At 35.3% G+C, this 20139-nt stretch overlaps 1 protein-coding gene across 1 annotated transcript in view; it reads right to left on the reverse strand.

Moving 5' to 3' along the window:
* LOC132708805 (hematopoietically-expressed homeobox protein hhex-like) overlaps window positions 1–20139 on the reverse strand; it is a 91022-nt gene that overhangs the window by 65864 nt on the left and 5019 nt on the right. The window contains exon 2 of the mRNA XM_060681392.1: window positions 13686–14002. Within this exon, the coding sequence (XP_060537375.1) occupies window positions 13686–14002 (317 nt within the window). The remainder of the gene's footprint in view (window positions 1–13685; window positions 14003–20139) is intronic.

Raw genomic sequence — 20139 nt, forward strand, 5'->3', positions numbered from 1 at the left:
ACCTGGTATCGCATAATATCAAAAGAATCATCAGGTGAGTGATTTACGCGAATTTTGCCAAAAAGTTTCTCTGCGCGTAACCAGACACATTAAGCCAAATTAAAACGACAGCGTTCACCAGTTTCCACGGTATTAGGCATTTATTATAGTGTTAACGTTTATGCGCGGCCATATTTACGATTGATCGTAAAATTGCGCTTGAATGAGGAAAGGACTAAGTGCGGCCTTTAATCGATAAACTTACTATTTTATTGATGTCATTGCGATTTCTAGGATTGTGCGGATAATAACCACCTCCAGCCACCCTTCAGCGCGCCCCAATAAAGCACCCTTTACAACCTACCTACTTTAGCCTGGCAATATAATAATTCTTTTTCTCCCTGTTAGGCCATTTAAAACTTTTCACGCGCAATATAGTTTTCCGCATTCATTTAAGTATATCGGTTGCGTTTCAAATCCGAATCACTACAATACGCAATTCGAGGAGCTAATAACAGTTGGCTAGTATGGTTTTGCTGCTTAAATAAAAATAAATTCCTTTGGTTTCAACACTGTGAAATTGTCTCTGATATTTCACTTATTTTTCAAATGGAACATACATCAATGCTCTTTCCGTTTCCGCAAAAACAGCAAAAAAAAACAACGAAACTTGGGACATGTCTCTTTTTACTGGCATAGATTTACGAAAGTTCAGTTCAGTTCAGTTAGTCTTGGCTAGTTTTGGTTAGTTTCAGTCAGTAGTTCAGTTTAGTTAGTTTGGTTGGTGTCATTTTTTCCATTTTTTGTTTTGGCGCTTTGCTACTAACTAAATATTGAATATGTGATACAAATTCGATGTTTCTTGATAGCACAAATATTTTACGATATATTTATTTTTGATGTACACTGTGTTCCATCTTGGTGGCGACTGAGGGGTATGTCCGTTGTTGGTGAAGATACAAGCTTGCGTTTTAACAAACCTACTTTTATTGAAACGAAAGATGACGTTATCAAAATTTTCAGAACTTGCTTAGTTTTTAAAATGCACGGTGATATTGGAAAATTGAAGTTTTGGGGCACCCATCGTATCTCGGGTATGAAATGTCGGAAAGTTGAAAAGCGCATCTGATATACATGTTTAAGTAGAATTCGGTGGCGTAGTCAGTTTTTTTCTAATTGGTTTCGTCTTTTCGAAAAAAAAATATATATTTTTTTAATGGAACGTATATATCTCAATTTGATTCCGCTTGATGTGAGCTTCCCAAAAATGTATCACAATATGGGGATATTTGTATAAATGACCTCACAAAAATGATTACCTTATAGTTACCTGTGCCTTCTCCCTTTCATTGGAGGTTGGCGACCACTACTCCAAACGCTTCTCTATCCCTCGCAACATGAAACAATTCCCCCACATTCAACCCTGTCCAGTCCCTGACATTTCTTAGCCAGGATTTCTTTTTTCTTCCGATACCCCTTCTTCCATCTAGTCTTCCCTGCATAATATTTTGTAGCAGACGGTATTTATCATTTCTTAAGATGTGCCCCAGATATGCGGTTTTGCGTCTCGCCACATCTCGAAGGTTTCCAGTTTTTTGACAATCTGTGCTTTTAGTGTCCAGGTTTCTACCCCATATAATAATTGTGACCATATATAGCATTCGACGAACCTCAATCGCAAACTGAGACACAAGTTTTTATTACAGAGTATCTTCCTGTAACCAAGAAATGATTGTCTTGCTATTTCGATTCTGACCTTTATTTCCTGATCTTGATCTAGGCCAGAGGTGATGTACGCTCCCAAATATTTGAATTTTTCGACTTGTTCAACAGCTCGTTCTTCTATGTATAATTGATGTTGCCTGGCCGGGTTCTTTGAGACAACCATAAATTTAGTTTTTTCTATGTTAATTGTGAGCCCCATTGCACGACTTTCGTTGTAAACTCTACAAATGTTGATTTTAGCCATTCTGTTGGGATGTTTCCGGAATTGTACACATCATTAAAAATTTGTGTTAGCCTGATTATGTTCTCTTCATCGAGTGCTTTCAGGAGTTCGATTGGCATCCTGTCATGGCCTGCGGCTTTTTTATTATTACTGTTTTTTAGAGCATACTTGAGTTCGCTGGTTTGCTGTTGTTATTTCTATGTTGCCTCGGTCGTCGTGGAATAGTTGTCTAGTGTAATTCTCCCAGTAGTGCTTTATTTCCTCCTCGTCTAATATTATATGACCTTGCTCATTCCTTGTTATGCAAGTTGTGTTATTCCTAGTTTTCCTAGATAGTTCTTTTAGTTTCCTGTGTAAATTATGTGTCGTGTTTTTCTGAAGTTCTTCCAATTCGTGGCACTCGCGTGTCAGCCAATCTTCTTTAGCTCTCTTGATGTCGCGTTTTATTTGCCTATTTATGTTGTCATATCTTTCCCTGTATTTATTGTTATGCTTCCTTCTATCTTCCATAAGTATAAGAATTTCGGGGGTCATCCATTCTTTTTTTGGTTTCACTGGGATGTTTCCGAGGACTTCTTCCCCAGCTTTTAATATTGCATTTTTCATATCGTTCCAGTTACTCCCTTCGTGTAGTGTTTCATGAAGGTTCGGTTCGAAGTTTTTCTACGTTTAGCTTGAGTGGCGGTTTATATTTACTTTGCTTCTTTAGGCGGAATTTTATATTGGCTAGCAAAAGGTTGTGGTCTGTGTTGCCGTCTGCGCTTGTATTCCATTTCTGCGCTTTGTATTCCATTTGTAAAACGTTTATTAATCATTATAAAGTCGATCTGATTTCTTATTCGTCTATGATCATTATCGCCCGGCGCCGTCCAAGTATACAGCCTTCTAGGGTGTAGCTTATAGAATGTATTTGTGACTGTTAGGTTTTTCTCCTGACAATACTCCACCAATCTGTCTCCACGTTCATGTCTCGCACCCAATCCGAAATTACCAACACAGTCTTGAACCTTACCATTTCCAATCTTTGCATTGAAGTCGCCCATTATAATGAGCACCTCCTCTTTCTTAATATTTATTGTTAGTTCTTCTAGATCTGAGTAGAACTTTTCTATGTCCGCAGATTTATATTTAAGGGATGTGCTCTAATTTGTAGTAGCATCATGCGGTTGTTATAGGGGATGAAATTTATCACTGAGTGTCTTAGTTCTTTCCTTAGGATTATGCCGACTCCATTACTGTGATCACCATTGTCTGCACCAGAATAGTAGAAGATTGCTTTATCTTGATAGCAAATGCCTGAGCCAGGCCAGCGTACTTCCGATAGTCCCAGTATCTGTATCTGTAGTCTTTGCATGTCTGTGTTTATTTAGGTATAACAAAACACATGAGTACCAATTTTATCAATTTTAGTACATTTTTATTTTAAAATCTACTTCTATTTCACTCTCAGATTAATTACACGGGCTCTAAGTTTTAAAATGTGCTGTACTGCATTTTTCCAGCTATCAACGGGTATAGTATTAGTTACATTTTTAATTAAATTTATTACACTATATGGAGGAAGACGTAAAACAGTATACCTCATCTGTTCACTTAATACAAATTATTTTTTAATAGCATATAAATTTTAACACTTCCAAAAGTTGCCCTTAAATTTCATTTTGTAACAATTCGACAAAGTATGAATAAATGATTGGTTGTTCGGTTTAATCAGTAACAATGGGTATGAAGGTCGAAATTATTTTTTGGCGGAGGAGGCAAGCCAAGCCAAGACGATATACCTTGAGCCACACTATACTATGTACTCTTATGGTATAAATTACTGCAATTATCAACCCTTTCATTGATCATTTTGTTTTTTTTTTTTCAAAACTACTTTTTTTTTCATCTCAGTTTCTTTGTTTAATTAATGTTTCCTTTAAAGGGCGAGACGCGATGGAATGTTTTTTTTTCTTCGCCTGTTACAAATTAATTCAAAATAACTACAGGGGTTCGAATCGATTCTGCTCAGTTGTCGCTGATACGTGCGTACATTAGAGAGGCTTTTTTCGTCTATTTTTACGCCTTACGAGTATCACGTAATTTATTAGCAATAAACCGGAAAATTCCCTTACACCTTTTAATATCAATTACCGATGTGTTTACAATCTCTTTTGCGAAGGTATGGGTATATATACGCGTAATCGGCGCGACCTCTTTTCGCGTCCACCAAAGTGTAAAGCGTGAGTAATTGATATATTAAGGCGGTGTTTAATTTTCCCAAATGACTCGGGAAGAATTTTGATCCGTCGGGGATTCAACAGCTGTAAAGTTTTCATCCGTGTAACGTCGTCGTCGTCGTTATAAAACCCCGAAATGCCAGAGATCGATAAGTGCCGCCTCAAAATGTCGTTCCCGATGGATGAATTCGGGTGAATTTATCACCTCTTCTTTTTTTTTAACACCTTAGACACGCGAGAATACGCCGATTTAAACTAAACTACAAGTCTGGCCATAGACATAAGAAAGTGACTAGTTGCTTTTGAATGGGATTATCCAAGAGTGGTCATTAACATATAATGCAACAAGATTATTACCTAAAGTTTCGGAATTTAAATTCGGGTAAAATTGTGATCCGTAATCGAAAATAATTTTTATTTTTATCTTTAGAAGAAACGGCCCCATTGACGAAAATTCCAACATCAACTGTACGGAAAATTGTGAATACTCCCATTTCAGCGAGGAAAAAAAGGAGCGATGCTGACATTTTCTCGAGTGTAGATGAAAGTGATCAAGATATAATACGGCGTAAAATTTACCAGTTATACGAGGAACAAAGCGTGCCTACATTGGATATCTTAATTAGGAGGCTTGAAAAATATGAAACCGGTGTTAAATGTGGCAGAACTACCTTATGGAAGTGTATTCAACCCATGGGTTTTAGATTTCAAAAAATTGACAAAAGGCAAGTTTTAATAGAATCTTTTAGAATTCGGAAATGGCTACTGGAATATCTAGAAAAAATTAGGATCTACAGAGAACAACAAAGGCCAATTATTTACTTGGATGAAACCTGCTTCGACACTTATGATACCCCGGAAAAGGTTTGGGTTGACTCAACTGATAAGTGTAAAACAAACGCGCCATCAAAAAGAGGTAAAAGAATAACTATTTTGCATGCTGGCTGTAAAGATGGTTGGATTCCAAATGGATTTTCTGTGTCTGCGGAAAATATTAAATATTCTTCTCTGGATTACCATGAAGACACCACCGCTAATTTATTTGAAAGTTGGTTTAAAAACAAACTAGTTCCAAACATTCCTCCTAATAGCGTAATTGTAATGGACAATGCAAGTTATCACAGTGGACAGTTGACTAACACCCCTTCCTCTTGTGACACAAAAGCAACAATCCAAAACTACATGTATAATAACGATATAACGAGGTTCTACAAAGCTTGAACCTACAAAAGGAATACGTCTGTGATAATTATGCATAAAATCTAGCGCATACAGTTTTAAGGCTTCCACCTTACCACTGTATATTTAATCCCATTGACCATGTTTGGCACCAACTGAAATCTGCCATTCGTCGTAACAATGTTTTTCCCCGTGTTAACTCCAATGTCCTCAAACTTATAGAAACTCAAGTTTTTAACATCCCTCCACAAAGTTGGGCAAATTCTGTTAAACATATAGAAAAAGCAAAACAATCGTATACCTATATTGCAAATAATATAGAACAAATAATAATTAGAACAGGCGATGATAGCGATAGTGATACTGATATATATGAATAATTTTAAGTAATTTAAGTATGTAATAAAAATAATTTGTAATTTTATTTTAGATTTAAACATAAATACATACATAAATAAATAAATATCGTTAATATCTTTCCTAACAAAACCCCAAATAATTAAATTCTAAGCAAAGTACGGACCTGTTCGGCCATATTTCATTCTTATAGCTTGCCCGAGTCTTTCCTTAATTCGTATCAGTTAGTTACTTTCTTATATCTATGAACAGACTCTACCAATTTTTTCGTACAACGTTTAACAGGAACTAACGAGCTCTGGAATGTTATAATCAGGAATGCAAGAAGGTCCTAACTTTCTGTTGCTTGATAGAAACTTTGATCAGATTTGAAAAAGAAGCAAAGAAGACTGGGCTCCAAATCAATGAAAACGCAACTAAATATACAAACACACATGCCAGATAAAATCGAATTGTTAGGAAATTACTGTCGGCGAGTAAAATTTTGAAAGAGTCGGAGAATTTAAGTAACAACATACGAAGGAACAACAGCTCGTACCCTCTGGTGCTTCCGTTCCTCTTCTCTTTATATCCTTCGGAATTCCTTTTTGTCCCTTCCGCAGTTTAAAATCTTTTTTGTCAAAGTTTCCATTCGCACTTAAGTCTGCGCATGTCCATTTCTTCTGATATCATTGTTTCTACAATCTATTTATCGCTTCCAGTGTTTATCACATTTTGTTAGTTCCCATGTATCCGACTCGTACAACAATATACTTTGTATAATACTTTTATATATTCTTCTTAGTTTGTCGGTTTATCTACACATTTGACCATATCGAGTTCTGTTTGACTGATGCGGTAGCATTTTACCTGATCCTTTCAACGATATTTTTACACATAAATAGGTATATTCTTGAGAGACTTCGACCCGTTAACGACATCGACATTTCAATTGTAACGGGGAGGCTCTATTGACATATAACGGACCTTATAAGTTCACTAGGCGAACAAAGATCCACCAAATCGCAAGTCGCAAGTTCTTCGAAAAATGCGACAGGAAGATAGAGGATAACAATCAACAAACAAAAAATAAAAAAAGCAAATAACGTCCAGAAGACTCAATAGACAGGCCACGTTAGAAAATTGTCAGTTGACAGAATATCAAAGCTCGTACTGGAAGATGCACCAACCGGGAAAAGACTCCTGAAGGCTATAGGCATTGATCATTAGACGGAGCTTGTGAGAGACAGAAATAGGTGGAGATGTGTTGTCAAGTCGGCTAAAACCCACGCAGGGTCGTAACTCCATGAGCTGGGGACACTTTTTTGGTTTTTTCAGCTTTCGTAGCCGTATTCCGCATTTGTTCATTTGTCCAGTCTTTGTCATTTAGATTACTCCTTTCTACTTGTTCCTCAGTTTGTTCAATCCAGGTTTTCTTTAATTTACTCCCTTTGCTTCTTTGTTTTGAACTCCAGTCTATTACTGTTTCAAGTTGTTATATCCATCTGTTCTCTGACTGTTTGGTTTCTTAGCTTTTTGTTAAAGTGAGGTTTTAGAACATTCTTTTGGGCCCCATAAGTTGTTACATACATTCCAAGTTTGTGAGTTTTGTTAAACACTGGTTCTAGACTACTAAGTTAATTTGTGTGGTGGCTGTTCTTACCTGGGCGTCTCTGATCTTTATCCCTGCGTCAAATATTTTGTTATTATAATTCCTATGGATTTTTGCGCGTTCGCACATTTTTTACATTCATTATCTAGTGTTCTTGACATATACGCAATGTCGTATTAATCTTGAGCTTTAATTAACTCATTATGTCCAAAATCTACTTGGATTTTCATGTTTCGGCATGTTCTCCAATGGTATAATATAATGGGTAATCGTTGTCTCAAGCCCTTGCCGAAATGCCCAAAATTACATCACAACAATCTCAATTTAATGAATGTGGATGTTTAAGAATAGAAAAAAAAAACAAAACGGTCGCTATTTTGTAACGCCACCAATTTTTAACCGTCGAATTTGAAATAATAAATCTGGCGGAACATTTAAAACAACCATTCTAAATTTATCATTTTATTGATTGATCGATACGGAATCGCTTAAAAAAAATTTAATAAACGCTCTCCTGCGTTATTAATTCGGTGCGTAATACACACATATACATATATATATTTTATTTAAAATGTGCACTCGCCTTTTCCCGATTTTATTACATTTCGCAAATTAATAGCGTTTAATTGATCCAATAACCACGCCGGGATCATTTCGTGTTCGGTTGTAACTTTTGGGGGCCATTAGTGATGTTTATGTAAGTTGGGTGCCGGTATTAAACGTCCGCAAGTGCGTCGACGCGTCGTCGTCGTCGTTTTAAACGAAGAAACGGATGAAAACGGAAGGAAAAACTAAGCTCCATTTTATTAACGGCGAAGCTTTTTAGTTAGGCTTTAATTTAAAGCTTCCACGCGCATTTTTCTAAGCCCTAAGTTACTAAGAACTAAATATCGGTAGAGCTCGCCCGACGATATACAGTTCTAGTATTTAACTTTGGTAAATTTTTATGAAGATCTAACCGCAGGTCCACCCCGCTTGGGGGCTTCTCCTTGTAATCCTCAATAAATAGATTCGCAATTCCACAATGACGTTCCAGAACCGTACTGCGGTACTTCGGGCATACAAATGCTAAAATCTGACGGATTGGTGTAGAGTTTCATCGGTGAGATTCTCTCGATTATTATTAGTCCATGCAATGAAAAATCCATTAAATTGGAAATCAGTTTAAGCTTTCTAATGTGTTTTTAATATAAGAGTTCAACCTATGTAATGGGAAAATTCAACTTGAAATCGAGCTATCTCAAGAAAAGACAGTTTTAGGAACATTTATAAAAAGCAGTTTAATCAAAGAAAATTTCCCTACTCTTAAAATACAAGATTCCGCACGGCACAGTTCGTGTCGGCTAACATCTTAAATACGGTCCTGGCTTGTGGTACCAGTGCTGAAAAGAATGGTCCCTTCCGTTTACTACAGGCGAGTCTTAAACACAGTTGTCTTAGAATTTTAGTTAAAAGTAACAAAACTGCAACGGTTTCTAATTAATAACGTCTTATTTCAAAAATAAAATGAGTAAAACGCATGCAAAAAAAAAGAAGACAATTGGTTCCTCTTGGTTGTACGGAAACCGCACCATAACCCAGAAATGAAAGCTGGATTATAAGAACGTTCTCCATCCTTTCCAGTCTAAACAAATATGAAATATTTAATTCAATTTAATTCAATTCAAATGTCTTTATTGGTGCTGTAGGGATACGTTATGCAATAAATACACACTTGGTGGTGGGATCCAGCATAGCTGCTCATTTAATCACCCTTAAGAAAACATTATAAGAATTATAATTTAACAATCATACATTATTTAAAAAAAAAAGAAACGCGATTGATTATTTATATACTTAACTCATTCTCTCCTCATTAACAATACATCTTTGAATTTATTTATAAACGCCCTAGCAGATGGATAAACTTTAACAGTAACAGGGATGTCATTATAAATTTGAGTATTGTGCTTGGGAATATGGTACAACTCGCAGCGCCATGAACACGCTGGTGGATGTTGGACCCTTTTTGTTAAATAAATCAGAGGGCAGGTGTTTTAATGCTATGTACTAGAGTGGCAAGGTGTAAGCACCTAGACTGTTTTAGATAATCAGTGATATAATCATTTTTCCTGAGGTAATCGCAATAACATAAACAAGAATTCTGAATTTTTTGCAGACATCCTTTATTTTTTGAAGTAAGACTATAAACAACGTCTCCATACCCCAAGTTCGATAGTATTAGACTATCACACCGTTTTAATCAAATGTTCGTCGTGAGAATGTTCTTAAACATGTACAACATTTTCATTATTTAAAATGATTTTTTATATTAATGTTGTCACATGGCCTTCATAGCATCCATCATTATTTAAAACCACAGACGCTCTCTCCATTAGAACCAAAAAGAAGTAGCTGAGTCTTCCTGCTATTAAGAAGCAGACCGTGAACAGAAGACAACCGAGATACTGTATTTAAATCTGTGTTTATATAATGACTTGCTTCATCTATGTTATCTTTATAAAATGTATAATAAATCTGCATGTCATCAGCATATTGATGAGACATGCAATATTTGAGGTGATACGCAAAGTCTGCCGTATAGACTAAAAACAATAACGGTCCCAACACACTTCCCTGGGATATTCCTTCTTAGTAGCAACAAAGCTAGCAATATTACACTCTTTGGCATCGGTCCTTCAAATAACTCTTAAAAAAATGCACAGCTGAATGGCTCAGTCCAAAATACTTAAGCTTCTTAAGAAGTACAGTATGATCTAGCGTATGGAACTCCTTGCTTAAGTCCAAGAGTACCAGAGTATACTTTGGACAACGAACACAATATGCTAAATGGCCGAAAATGAGAGAGAGTATTTGGGGAGGAAACCGTAACTACTGGCGCAACATGAGACTTTTTCCGTAAGGAAGGAAATTTTGATTAAACACTACATTTATTAATGTGAAAAGTTATGAGGTGTGAGGTGGGGAAGAACGGGAGAGACAAGTTTATAGTATATTATGCAACAAGTGCGGTAAATGGCATTTGACTCACGAGTTTATTTGACATGAGCGGAGCGAGTTTTTAATAAACAAAAATGTTACCGAACGTGTTGCATACTATACTTTTTCTACGGCCGTTAGTTTTTGAGTACATTTTCGTAAAACAACACGAATACATTCACTGATATGACTGTCAGAATTAACAAACGTGCGAAATATCTTCAAAAACACCTGATTCATGGGAAACGAAGCTGACGTGGTAAAGTGACGCTTCCCGCACGCTAGATCGGTGGGTAATTAGGTATTTTACAGACGGGAGTATCTGACTTTCTCCAGTCACTTCAGAAAAATAAATTTTATTTTTAAATTGTTTGAATTGTCTATTATAATATTCATTGATAATATCGTAGTCCCCATCGTACAGTTCAGGAACACTGTCGATGAAAATATTATTGAATGATTCAGCTGTACCGCAACCATCTGTCGTAGAGCTGGGCCTTAGAATTAACATTAAGGTATTTCAGAATTTACCAGAAACCTTTTGGATCTTGTTTAAATTTGTGGTTTAAATAAGCTCTCTTGTCATTACGAATAGACTGGGTCATGAAATTCCGTTTGTATTCCTCCCTGGCAACCTCCGTTTTAGTTGGTTAATATTTTGCTAAAGCCTTTTTGTTCATTAGTTTCAGGTTGAGAGTTAACTTCTTTGTTAGATGGTCTAAAAGATAAAAGAAAATAAAACTGGGTAAGTAATGGTAACATAAAATATTTATTCTTTATTTTTGCAAGATTTACAAACCTTCGACCTGTTCCATTCTATACTAACTATTGTTATTGTTGTTAAGTTGTTATACTGTGTATGCGCTGCCCCGAACACAGCCGAACATTGAAATATTCCCTCCAAAAGTGAACAGTACTACAATACTGAGAGTTTCCAAGTATTTTCAGAAATCAATGACAATAACTTCAAAATGGCTGAACGGATGGTGTCAAACTTGGAGTCGTTGAAAATGATTCTCAGGCCATCAACACTGCCCTAAACGGAATGATTTCGATTGCTTGCATGTTAGCGAAAACCGCATTTACATTTCTGTTTCTTAATATGAGTAAAAAATTAAAAACAAATTAATGCATTCTTTTAGCAAAATGTGTATAAATTTACTGGTGAAAATGCCAATAATAATTAATATTGATTCCCCTTTTTATGACTGAGACAATACTGGGTTAGTAAAAACTACCAGAACGCTTAAATATCTCAAAAGCTACCAAGCTGGAATGATAAAATTCAGTACCTGGGGGTTTTTGAACGTACAGAATTAAAAAATGGCAACAGCAGTGTTGTCAGATTGGCCACTTTTAGTAAAAAAATTCTGCCTTAAGTATTCTTTGGGTCACTCTGTAATCCGTTTGCATACCTAATTAGATCGTACTACTCTACACCCGAAATAGACTTTCGAATAGTTCATAAATTGGTCAAAAAATATACGCTAAACAAATTCTGCTTCCCCGGCTGCTATTATCGATCTATGGGCTGCGGCTAATAGTTTCCCAGTAAGAAATATTTGCGTAATCGTATCGCGGCAAACTTTTTTTTGAAAGTTCTCGAGAATTTTCCGGGTTTTATTTCGGCGTATTAATGTTCCAGAACACGACTAGTAATTTCCGAGCAAAACGTTTTATTTTTCGAAATATTTCCGTAACCGTTCGATCGATGGAAGTTGCCTTGTCCGGTCCTGCGTGGGCTTGCGATGCGAAGGGAAACGCGATGAGATGAGATGAGTTACATCGGCAGCTGGCCACCCGCCGGCGCTTATTTAGCCCCCATGTCGTTCCTAATTGCCAACAAAACTTACACGGATCAAATATTAACCAAACTGCAGAACGCTTTTTGTATTTTTGTTCGTTTTTCGTTTGCCGCTCGCGGATTTTGCGGGGGCGTCGCTATTTACGTTCCGCCATCTTCTTTTAGTGACTCTAATTGGTTACTTCCAACCTACGCATCTTTTTAAAATTTTCTATTCGACTCGATATCCCTAAAAGGCATTTTCCGGGGTTTAAGAACGCAAAGCGTGCCTATTTAAATTATCCTTTATATTTATGTTGTATACAGGGTGTTTATAAGTATATATACATGCCAAGGGGTGTTAAATATTAAAAAAACAGTTTTTCTAACAATGCGAAAGTCCTTACATCGCGTAGTAGGCTACATTCCTGCATTGAAGCTGATGGTATTTCATTGATCCAAAACAAAAAACAAAAAGTATCATACTTAATGCTTTAAGAGAGTTTTAGTTCAGCAAGGAAGATCAGCTTAACAGCTGTCTATTCATCTAACCTAGGACTTTATTTATAAATTAAGCATATATCTACATGTATAAATAAATCTTCTTTCGTATTGCTTGCTTTTTAATTATATATGTTGTAGAGGCTTGACTAACAAATAACAAATAATTAATATACCGCAAAGTGAAGAGGTGTAACTTCAACTTAGCCTTTTGTTATATGTTATTATTATTATTATTATATGTTAACGTTATTTTTATTATTATTATTATTAATGTTCTTATAAAGAGGAATAAATAATAAACAAAAAGCCTGATTATGATACGGCAGGGTAGAATAGTAATTTAGGTTTTATTTAATATGTTAAAAATATGTGTTTCAAACCTGCATAAGGAGTTTTAGGTATTTCGTATAATTATAACATATATTAACATTTTGCGTTATAATTGTCGTACGTACCCGAATACATACGACAATCGTACGTACGAATGGACAATCGCCAAAATGATAAGTGACCATATTTATCTACAGGCGTGACTAAAGTACCGGAAACGACGTGGCTCGCAAACAAGGCTAATGTAATTGACACGTGACAATTTGCGCAATACTTTTCTTATTTTATTATAAATCGAAATCGAAAATCATAAAACAGCCGGAAAATTTCGTTTTAAAGGTTTTATATATATTATTGTTATAATTTTCATGATTTTTTTTTTTAAATAAAAGGTTCGTCGGAATTCGGAAAATCTCTGAAACCCGATAAATCCGGCAACGTTGCGCGACGCCGTGCGGGAATTCGTTTTAATATTCTATTTCGAGTCCCACAGCGGGGCCGGGATCCGATCTTCCAAAATAAATCGACTTTTAATGGTTCGGTAATTAAGACATAAAAAGTTAATTCTGTCTCCGTCACTTCGAAAACAAATAAAATTTAAAGGTAACCTTTGTTTTTATTTTTCTCGTTTCGCACTTTATCGGGTGCTTTTTAACACTTTTACGTTCGCTTTTATTTTTATCGTCGGAATTAATTTTCTTTTCATCGTTTGTTATCGGAAAAATTAAAACAACAAAACACGCGACACATCTCGGGATATAAACGAACCGATAATCAATATTAACAGGAAAACAAAGTCCTTTGAGGATCACTTACCTGTGTTTCCGTAACGTTTAAAAGCTTCGCCATTTCCGACCGTTCGCTGCTGCTGAGGTACTTTTTCTGTTCGAATTGTTTCTCTAATTCGAAAATCTGCCGCCCGGTAAAAGTCGTTCGTGCTTTCTTTTTGCCTTTTTTGTTTTCGGCCGTTTCGTCAACGATGGTGGGCTGCGCGGTATCAATTTGACTCTGACGCTGTTGTTGCTGATGCTGCTGCGATTGTTGTTGAAAATGGTGGTTGGTTTCGATCTGAGGAACCGGCACTTTTAAGTCCAACGGTTGTTCCCTTGCCTTTTTCCGTTTACGGGTGGTTTCTGGAAACAAATGTAAATGTGATTCAACGGAGCGCAGTAAACTAAATCTCAAGTGCTTAGGATAATTTATTTATTTATTTACAAACCTAATTTTCAGGATATCGCATAGTAAACATGTAAAATTACATAGTCGGGAATACAAAAAGAAACTTTAGGAGATCATTCTAAATCTAATAGAAAATGTATTAGAAGAACATTTTGTATATGCTTGTTATGTGAAATAAATCAGTATCTCCGCTGTTCAGAAGTTGTTATATATAGGTACGAGCACATATAATAATCGGAGAGTTTGAGAAGTAGTTTGGTCTGAATCTTTCTACGGAAAATGTTAGCCCGGTGCGCATTTTATAATCCACCTGTTTAGGTTTTTGAGGGTAATTGTGAAATCATTTGAATCGTTTATCCTTCTTTGAACTAAGTGGTCGCGATGTATTTTGACCATTTTTAATTCATTTCATGCTGAGCACGTCATTTTAAGTGCCTCTCTCGAAATAGAACCTGTCCTATTTGCTATATCTACATTTTAAAACATCTTTTCTGTGTAACTTTAGACGAGAAAGCCTTATCAATAACTTACAAATGTCAAATAAACCATCTTGGTTTCCGGTCTAAATGAATTCTCTGAGGAGATCTTTCCATTCTGAATTCAAAATTAAAGATTTTGAACAATTTGAAATCCTGGATCTTTAGCATATAATATATAAGAAATTAACAATACTAAAAAGCATCAGAGAACGTCACAAATAAAAAAATAAATAAAAAAAAAAATTTTGTGTGTTCCACAAAAGTTGAATTAATTTAACATACCAAATAAGTTTCCAACTCGACTGCCTTGTCAACAAATATATCAAAAACATATATCAGGATTTGAAAGTAGCTTCCATTTCGAATGAGACATTTAAAAAAAAACAATTTCGACTATCGCCGAACTAAACCCCCTGTATGTTCAAATTCAATTTTTTTGATGGTTAACCAGCCCATAATTTCTTGTTTTCTCCAAGATGAACTTAGAATTTGCTCTATGCTTCGCGAATGATTGCATTATTGATAACCACTACTGAATCATCCGGAAGAACATCAAAATGATCTTCGAAAACATCTGAATTTATGTCTTCTCGGTAATCGACTCAAAGGTTAGCAAACTTTCTATTGAAAATCCCTTTTCGCTTCCAATATAGAGTATTATTAATATCTTTCCTCTTCCTGAAGGCACTTTAATACCCGTCGACAGGCCCTTTTTGGTACCATATAACCTTCATTAAATCCAAGTCTCATCGAGATTTTCTTCTGCATTCTTCGGCACCGCTTCATACTTCCCAATTATTTTCGCCGAGAACAAACAATTTCCAGTGAAAGTATTTTCGGTTATCCATCATCATTAAAATGGGTATTCCTTTTTTTAAAACAAAAAGAGTGAATTTTTCTTCAAATTACGCTTTTGGTGTCTTCATCGAGGATTGATCAGGCTGGATATTTCTTAACGTTAAAAAATGCTACATTAGTATTTGTTGAAGATGACCGACATAAATAAAAGAAAGATATTTAACTATTAAGACGTAAATAATAACTCAATTTGCGTAAGTAATGGTGCGGAGCGATTTTGACGCCCAACTATTTAATTGGAAACGATAATAGTGATCGTATACGGTGAAAATACTTCGATTATAAACGGTGCGACTCGAAAAGGATCCAATAAAAACGTTGAACGTTTTCCGCCGTTTTTACGGCAGTCAGTCCATTTGGAACCGACCAACGCTCCCCGCGTCCCGCCGCCCCGCCGACGTCCCGTAAATAGCACCCTTAATAGTCGCTTACTTAACCGTAACAGGTTAATATAAAGTATCCATTAAAATATTATTCGGCATGGAGAAAACACGCGATGAAACGTTTTAAGTAATTGGATAATAAAAATAAATCAATAAGTCAGATCCCCGTCGAGTTTTAAGAAGGGCCTTTGGGTTTTCAGGCTTTTCTCGATTTCCGATCGTTGTTGCCAATTCGCACGAGCACGCAGTGTAGTCGGATCGCGTTCGAATGTGTATTTCTAGTTCACGCAAAATGGGTTTTACAGCTTTATATAATAATATTAATAACCAAACAGCACAATTACTGAAAACAGACAAGATAAACAAGCAAAACCGTTAAAAACTAAATAAAATATTCGATAAGACGCTTTGCTTCTGTGCATGGGCACGATTACAAATGCAGACAGCTTAGACATTATGTAATAGAGAAAGAGCGCTCGACAAGCGCGTGCCCGAATATTTTGAAGACATTCGCCTAAAATTTGAAAGGTCCAGCTAATCACCATTTTTATATAGGGGTTTAATAATTATTCCAGTTTTCAGACTGTCTGAAGAACATTCAGCTTCAAAACATGTATTTATCAAAAATCACATGTTAATTTTATGTTTTATCTCTTTTAATGTCATCCCACCAACCAACTAACCAAAATGTTTTACAATTTACAATCATTGTGTTCTTTTGGCCCTGATTTTCGACTGTTTTTTGAACATTGCTATGAAACACAATAAGTGTTTCATAGCAAAGGGGCAAAGTTGCATATGTGTGCCAAATTTGAAGCAATGGACTTCATATTTGGCACACATATGCAACTTTGGCCCGTGACGGAACCTATTGAAAATGGGGGGGGGGGGGGGGCTGGCGAGTCGGGAAGTATTTTAAAAAAATTAAAAGTCGCGTGTGCAAAGGTCTACAAAAAAGATCATTTTTCAAAAACCCTTTATAAAATCGAAAAAATTCTTGAACCAGAAAACGCAGAGAATACAGCTCCATAAACTATTATTCTTGACAATTTTTCAAAAATATACAGGGTGCGCCACAAATCCAAAACAACTGAAAAATGGGTAACCCTATAATTGAAAATTTGCAATAATTTGAAATCTGTGTTTTAGATGTCAGATTCTATTACATGACGATATAGCCTATATAGACGGCTGAAACTTTTGCATTTAAGGTTTTTAAGTATTGTACAGGGTGTTCGCGATAGTCCGTCCAATATTAAAAAGCATAATAAGTGCTCCAAATTTGCAGCTATCGACTTCAGACTTGGGAGAGAAATAGAAGTCTAGACCGGAATTTAGTCTCTTTGAATTGGGAGAAATAAAATATCGCCAAGTATTTTTTTTTTTTTTGGTAATCATCTTTTCCTCCAAAATCATTCATCCTATCGGAAAAATTTTTCAACAATAATACGTGGGAGGCCCGGTGCTATAACTTTTGTCTCACGCATTTTTTCGATTATATACAAGGTGTTTTAGTTAATGACAGAAGACCCTGAAAATTGTTCTTTTAGAGAATAAATTATTAGCCGTACAAGAAATAGCTAATCCTAAGGTATTCGCCGCGTTTCGTGGACCTTTAATTATGTCCAAATTTTTAGATATCTTCAAAAGTAATACTACCAAAATCCCAGCAAAAAGTAGCAGAATATTTTTTGATTCGTACGAAACTCTTGGAAATCGTAAAAGTATCCGTTTCGCGGCCTTCCACTAAGCGAAAAGGGTGTCAAACAATTGATATTTAAAAAAAAAAAATCGAAGTTTGGTATAAATATTTAATACAGATCGAAATTTTCGAACTGTGATATAGTAGTGTCAAGAAATTTTGCAACAATGTATGCTGTATTCGTTTCATCGAGTTACAACTTACTGTCGCAGGTTTGGAAAGTTACCAAAACATGTGTAGCTTTAATGACACGTAATTTTCACCTAAAATTTTAATTTATTGATTCTATAATTTTAAACCCCAATTCTGCCGAACATGTAAGAGACGTTAAATCTGGTGTTCAACATTTTTTTTTAAATCTTTTTGTGTCAGTTGACTGAAATTATTTTAAAAATGCAATGAAATTTATATTTAGTTATTTATATTGTACTTTACGTCGCCATCGCGTCTTTCTGGAAATTAAATAGAGTCGATATTTTTATTGGGATGCCTAGAATTGTTAAGTATCGTACTCGGGTATTCCCTGTTATAAAATACAATTATAAGATGTTATTTAAAACATTTTTTGCTTAGTCAATTAGGAAGTGGTCGATTGACCGTGGTTAATTGACAACTCCCCACCTTATGAAACACCAATCTCCAAGTGCTCTCGTATAACACATATGTTGCATCTCCCATTCGGGTGTCCTGAATCCATAAATATGGTTTGCATATTTTAACGTTTACAGAAAAAGTAAGGACAATTTACTTAGCATTTGATTTTCCAAAAAATTAATCGAAATAAACAAACATTAATAACATTATAACATCGTATTCCTTAATCGGAGATATTGAAATGAAACTTCTGGTGGTTGGTTTGGCCAAATGCTTTGTATGAACTTATTAATTAATATTTTGACGTGTCGTATCTTGTTTTCGAAAATTTTCATCGCCTTTCGTTCAAATCCTCAGACCGCAATTGACCACAGATACCGTAAACTTCCTGTTATTTTGTATCCACGTTTCTCTCACGTTAAAATTCTAATCGATAAACATGTTATTACTCGCAAAAAATAAGTCGCTATCGATGTTAGGTAACGTAGGTATTTAATTTACGTGGCGAATTCGAAATACACGTTTGTTTTGTTGTGGAAATTTCATTGTGGAAATATCGTGCATGTGTCGAAAATTCGTCCGGATGTTGATTCCGACTCAACTCGGCAATCCTATTTGCGGCTCTTTGTGCGAAAAGGTAAAACCGCAGATCTCTCGGTTTCATTGTGACCCCCGACTTTTGTTCGCGAGTTCGGAGAGCAATATTAAGACAAACATTTTAACAGGTCCTTACCGTTAAGCCCGGCTTTATTCTCATTTCAATATAGTTCAATATAGACAGGCGCAAAACTCAATCTAAATCGTAAGTTTAAAAGAATTTTAATCGTCATCTTTCCCTGACAATTAAAAAAAGTACTGGAAAGCTCATACGGCATCGTAAATGACTTTTTGAAAAACGTTCTGTCAATTAGCGTTTTTTTTAATGTGTCTATCGAGATCTTAGAAACCCGAAAAATATCGTATTTGTTGTTCATAGTGTACAGTCTGTCTCACTTTTGATAACACTTTTTTTCCTGAAAAATGCCACAAACAGAAATCTTGGATTCTTAGATACAAAGTGGTTTTGAAAACGTTGCGTTGTTAGTTTGGGCATGGCTGTTTACGTAGGATGCAGTGGCGTGCTTAGTTTTGTTCTGGAAATCATAATATATATTACAATTTTATTGGACTTGTTATGAGCATCTCCTAAATATGTACCGCATGAGAACCAGGAGTAGGCCATGGAAAATAGAGATTCTTTATATTAAATAAACTTGTGCATGGGTAAAACTGCATAAATGCATAAAGGCACATTGATATTAATTAATGTTGGGACTGGCCTATCGACCGTCAATTCACCACTTCTTAAGTGACTAGTAAAAAAAATATTTTAAACAATGTATTGCAACTGTAGAGTGTTATCTATCATTATTTAATAATAATATGCGCTTTGTAATAAATTATTGTGCGCTGGTGATTTCCAATTTATCTCTAACCCTCTTCAAGGAATATCCGAATACGATACGATTTGGGGAAGCCCAATAATAATAACGACTCCATTTGGTTCCCAGAATGACGCGACGACTCCGTAACGCAGAATATAAAAATATATAAATAAATAAGTATAAATTTTATGGTACTTTTAAAATTATTTAGAACAATTATTGATACAAAAAAAATTGACCGGTAATTCCACAACAATAATAATAATACACCTCTATAATATCTAATTTCTCATAATTGGCATATAACAGAAAGAAAAGGACGCAGAAATTAATAAGAATAATTACGGACACCTCTTCCGTAACTCTCATAATAAAAAATGTAACATATAAGCTTTGAATTTGAAATACCTCTGAAGTGTTACAGATTTTTGAAAAACTCATAACAAGTCTAATAAAATATTAAAATTCACTGACGGTATTCCATTAAAGAAAAACACACAAAAGTTTAGTTTGTATATCAAAAATGTGAACTTCAGAAAAAAAATGACTACGCCCCTAAATCATTTCCAACTTTTCGATAAGTTGACCGAACCACAGAATGTTTAATAAAAATCACCCTGTATCTAAAAATCCAAGGTAGTCATGACATTT

Source organism: Cylas formicarius, unplaced genomic scaffold (assembly GCF_029955315.1).
Source record: "Cylas formicarius isolate icCylForm1 unplaced genomic scaffold, icCylForm1.1 PGA_scaffold_12__32_contigs__length_19106922, whole genome shotgun sequence".
Taxonomy (NCBI): Eukaryota; Metazoa; Arthropoda; class Insecta; order Coleoptera; family Brentidae; genus Cylas; species Cylas formicarius.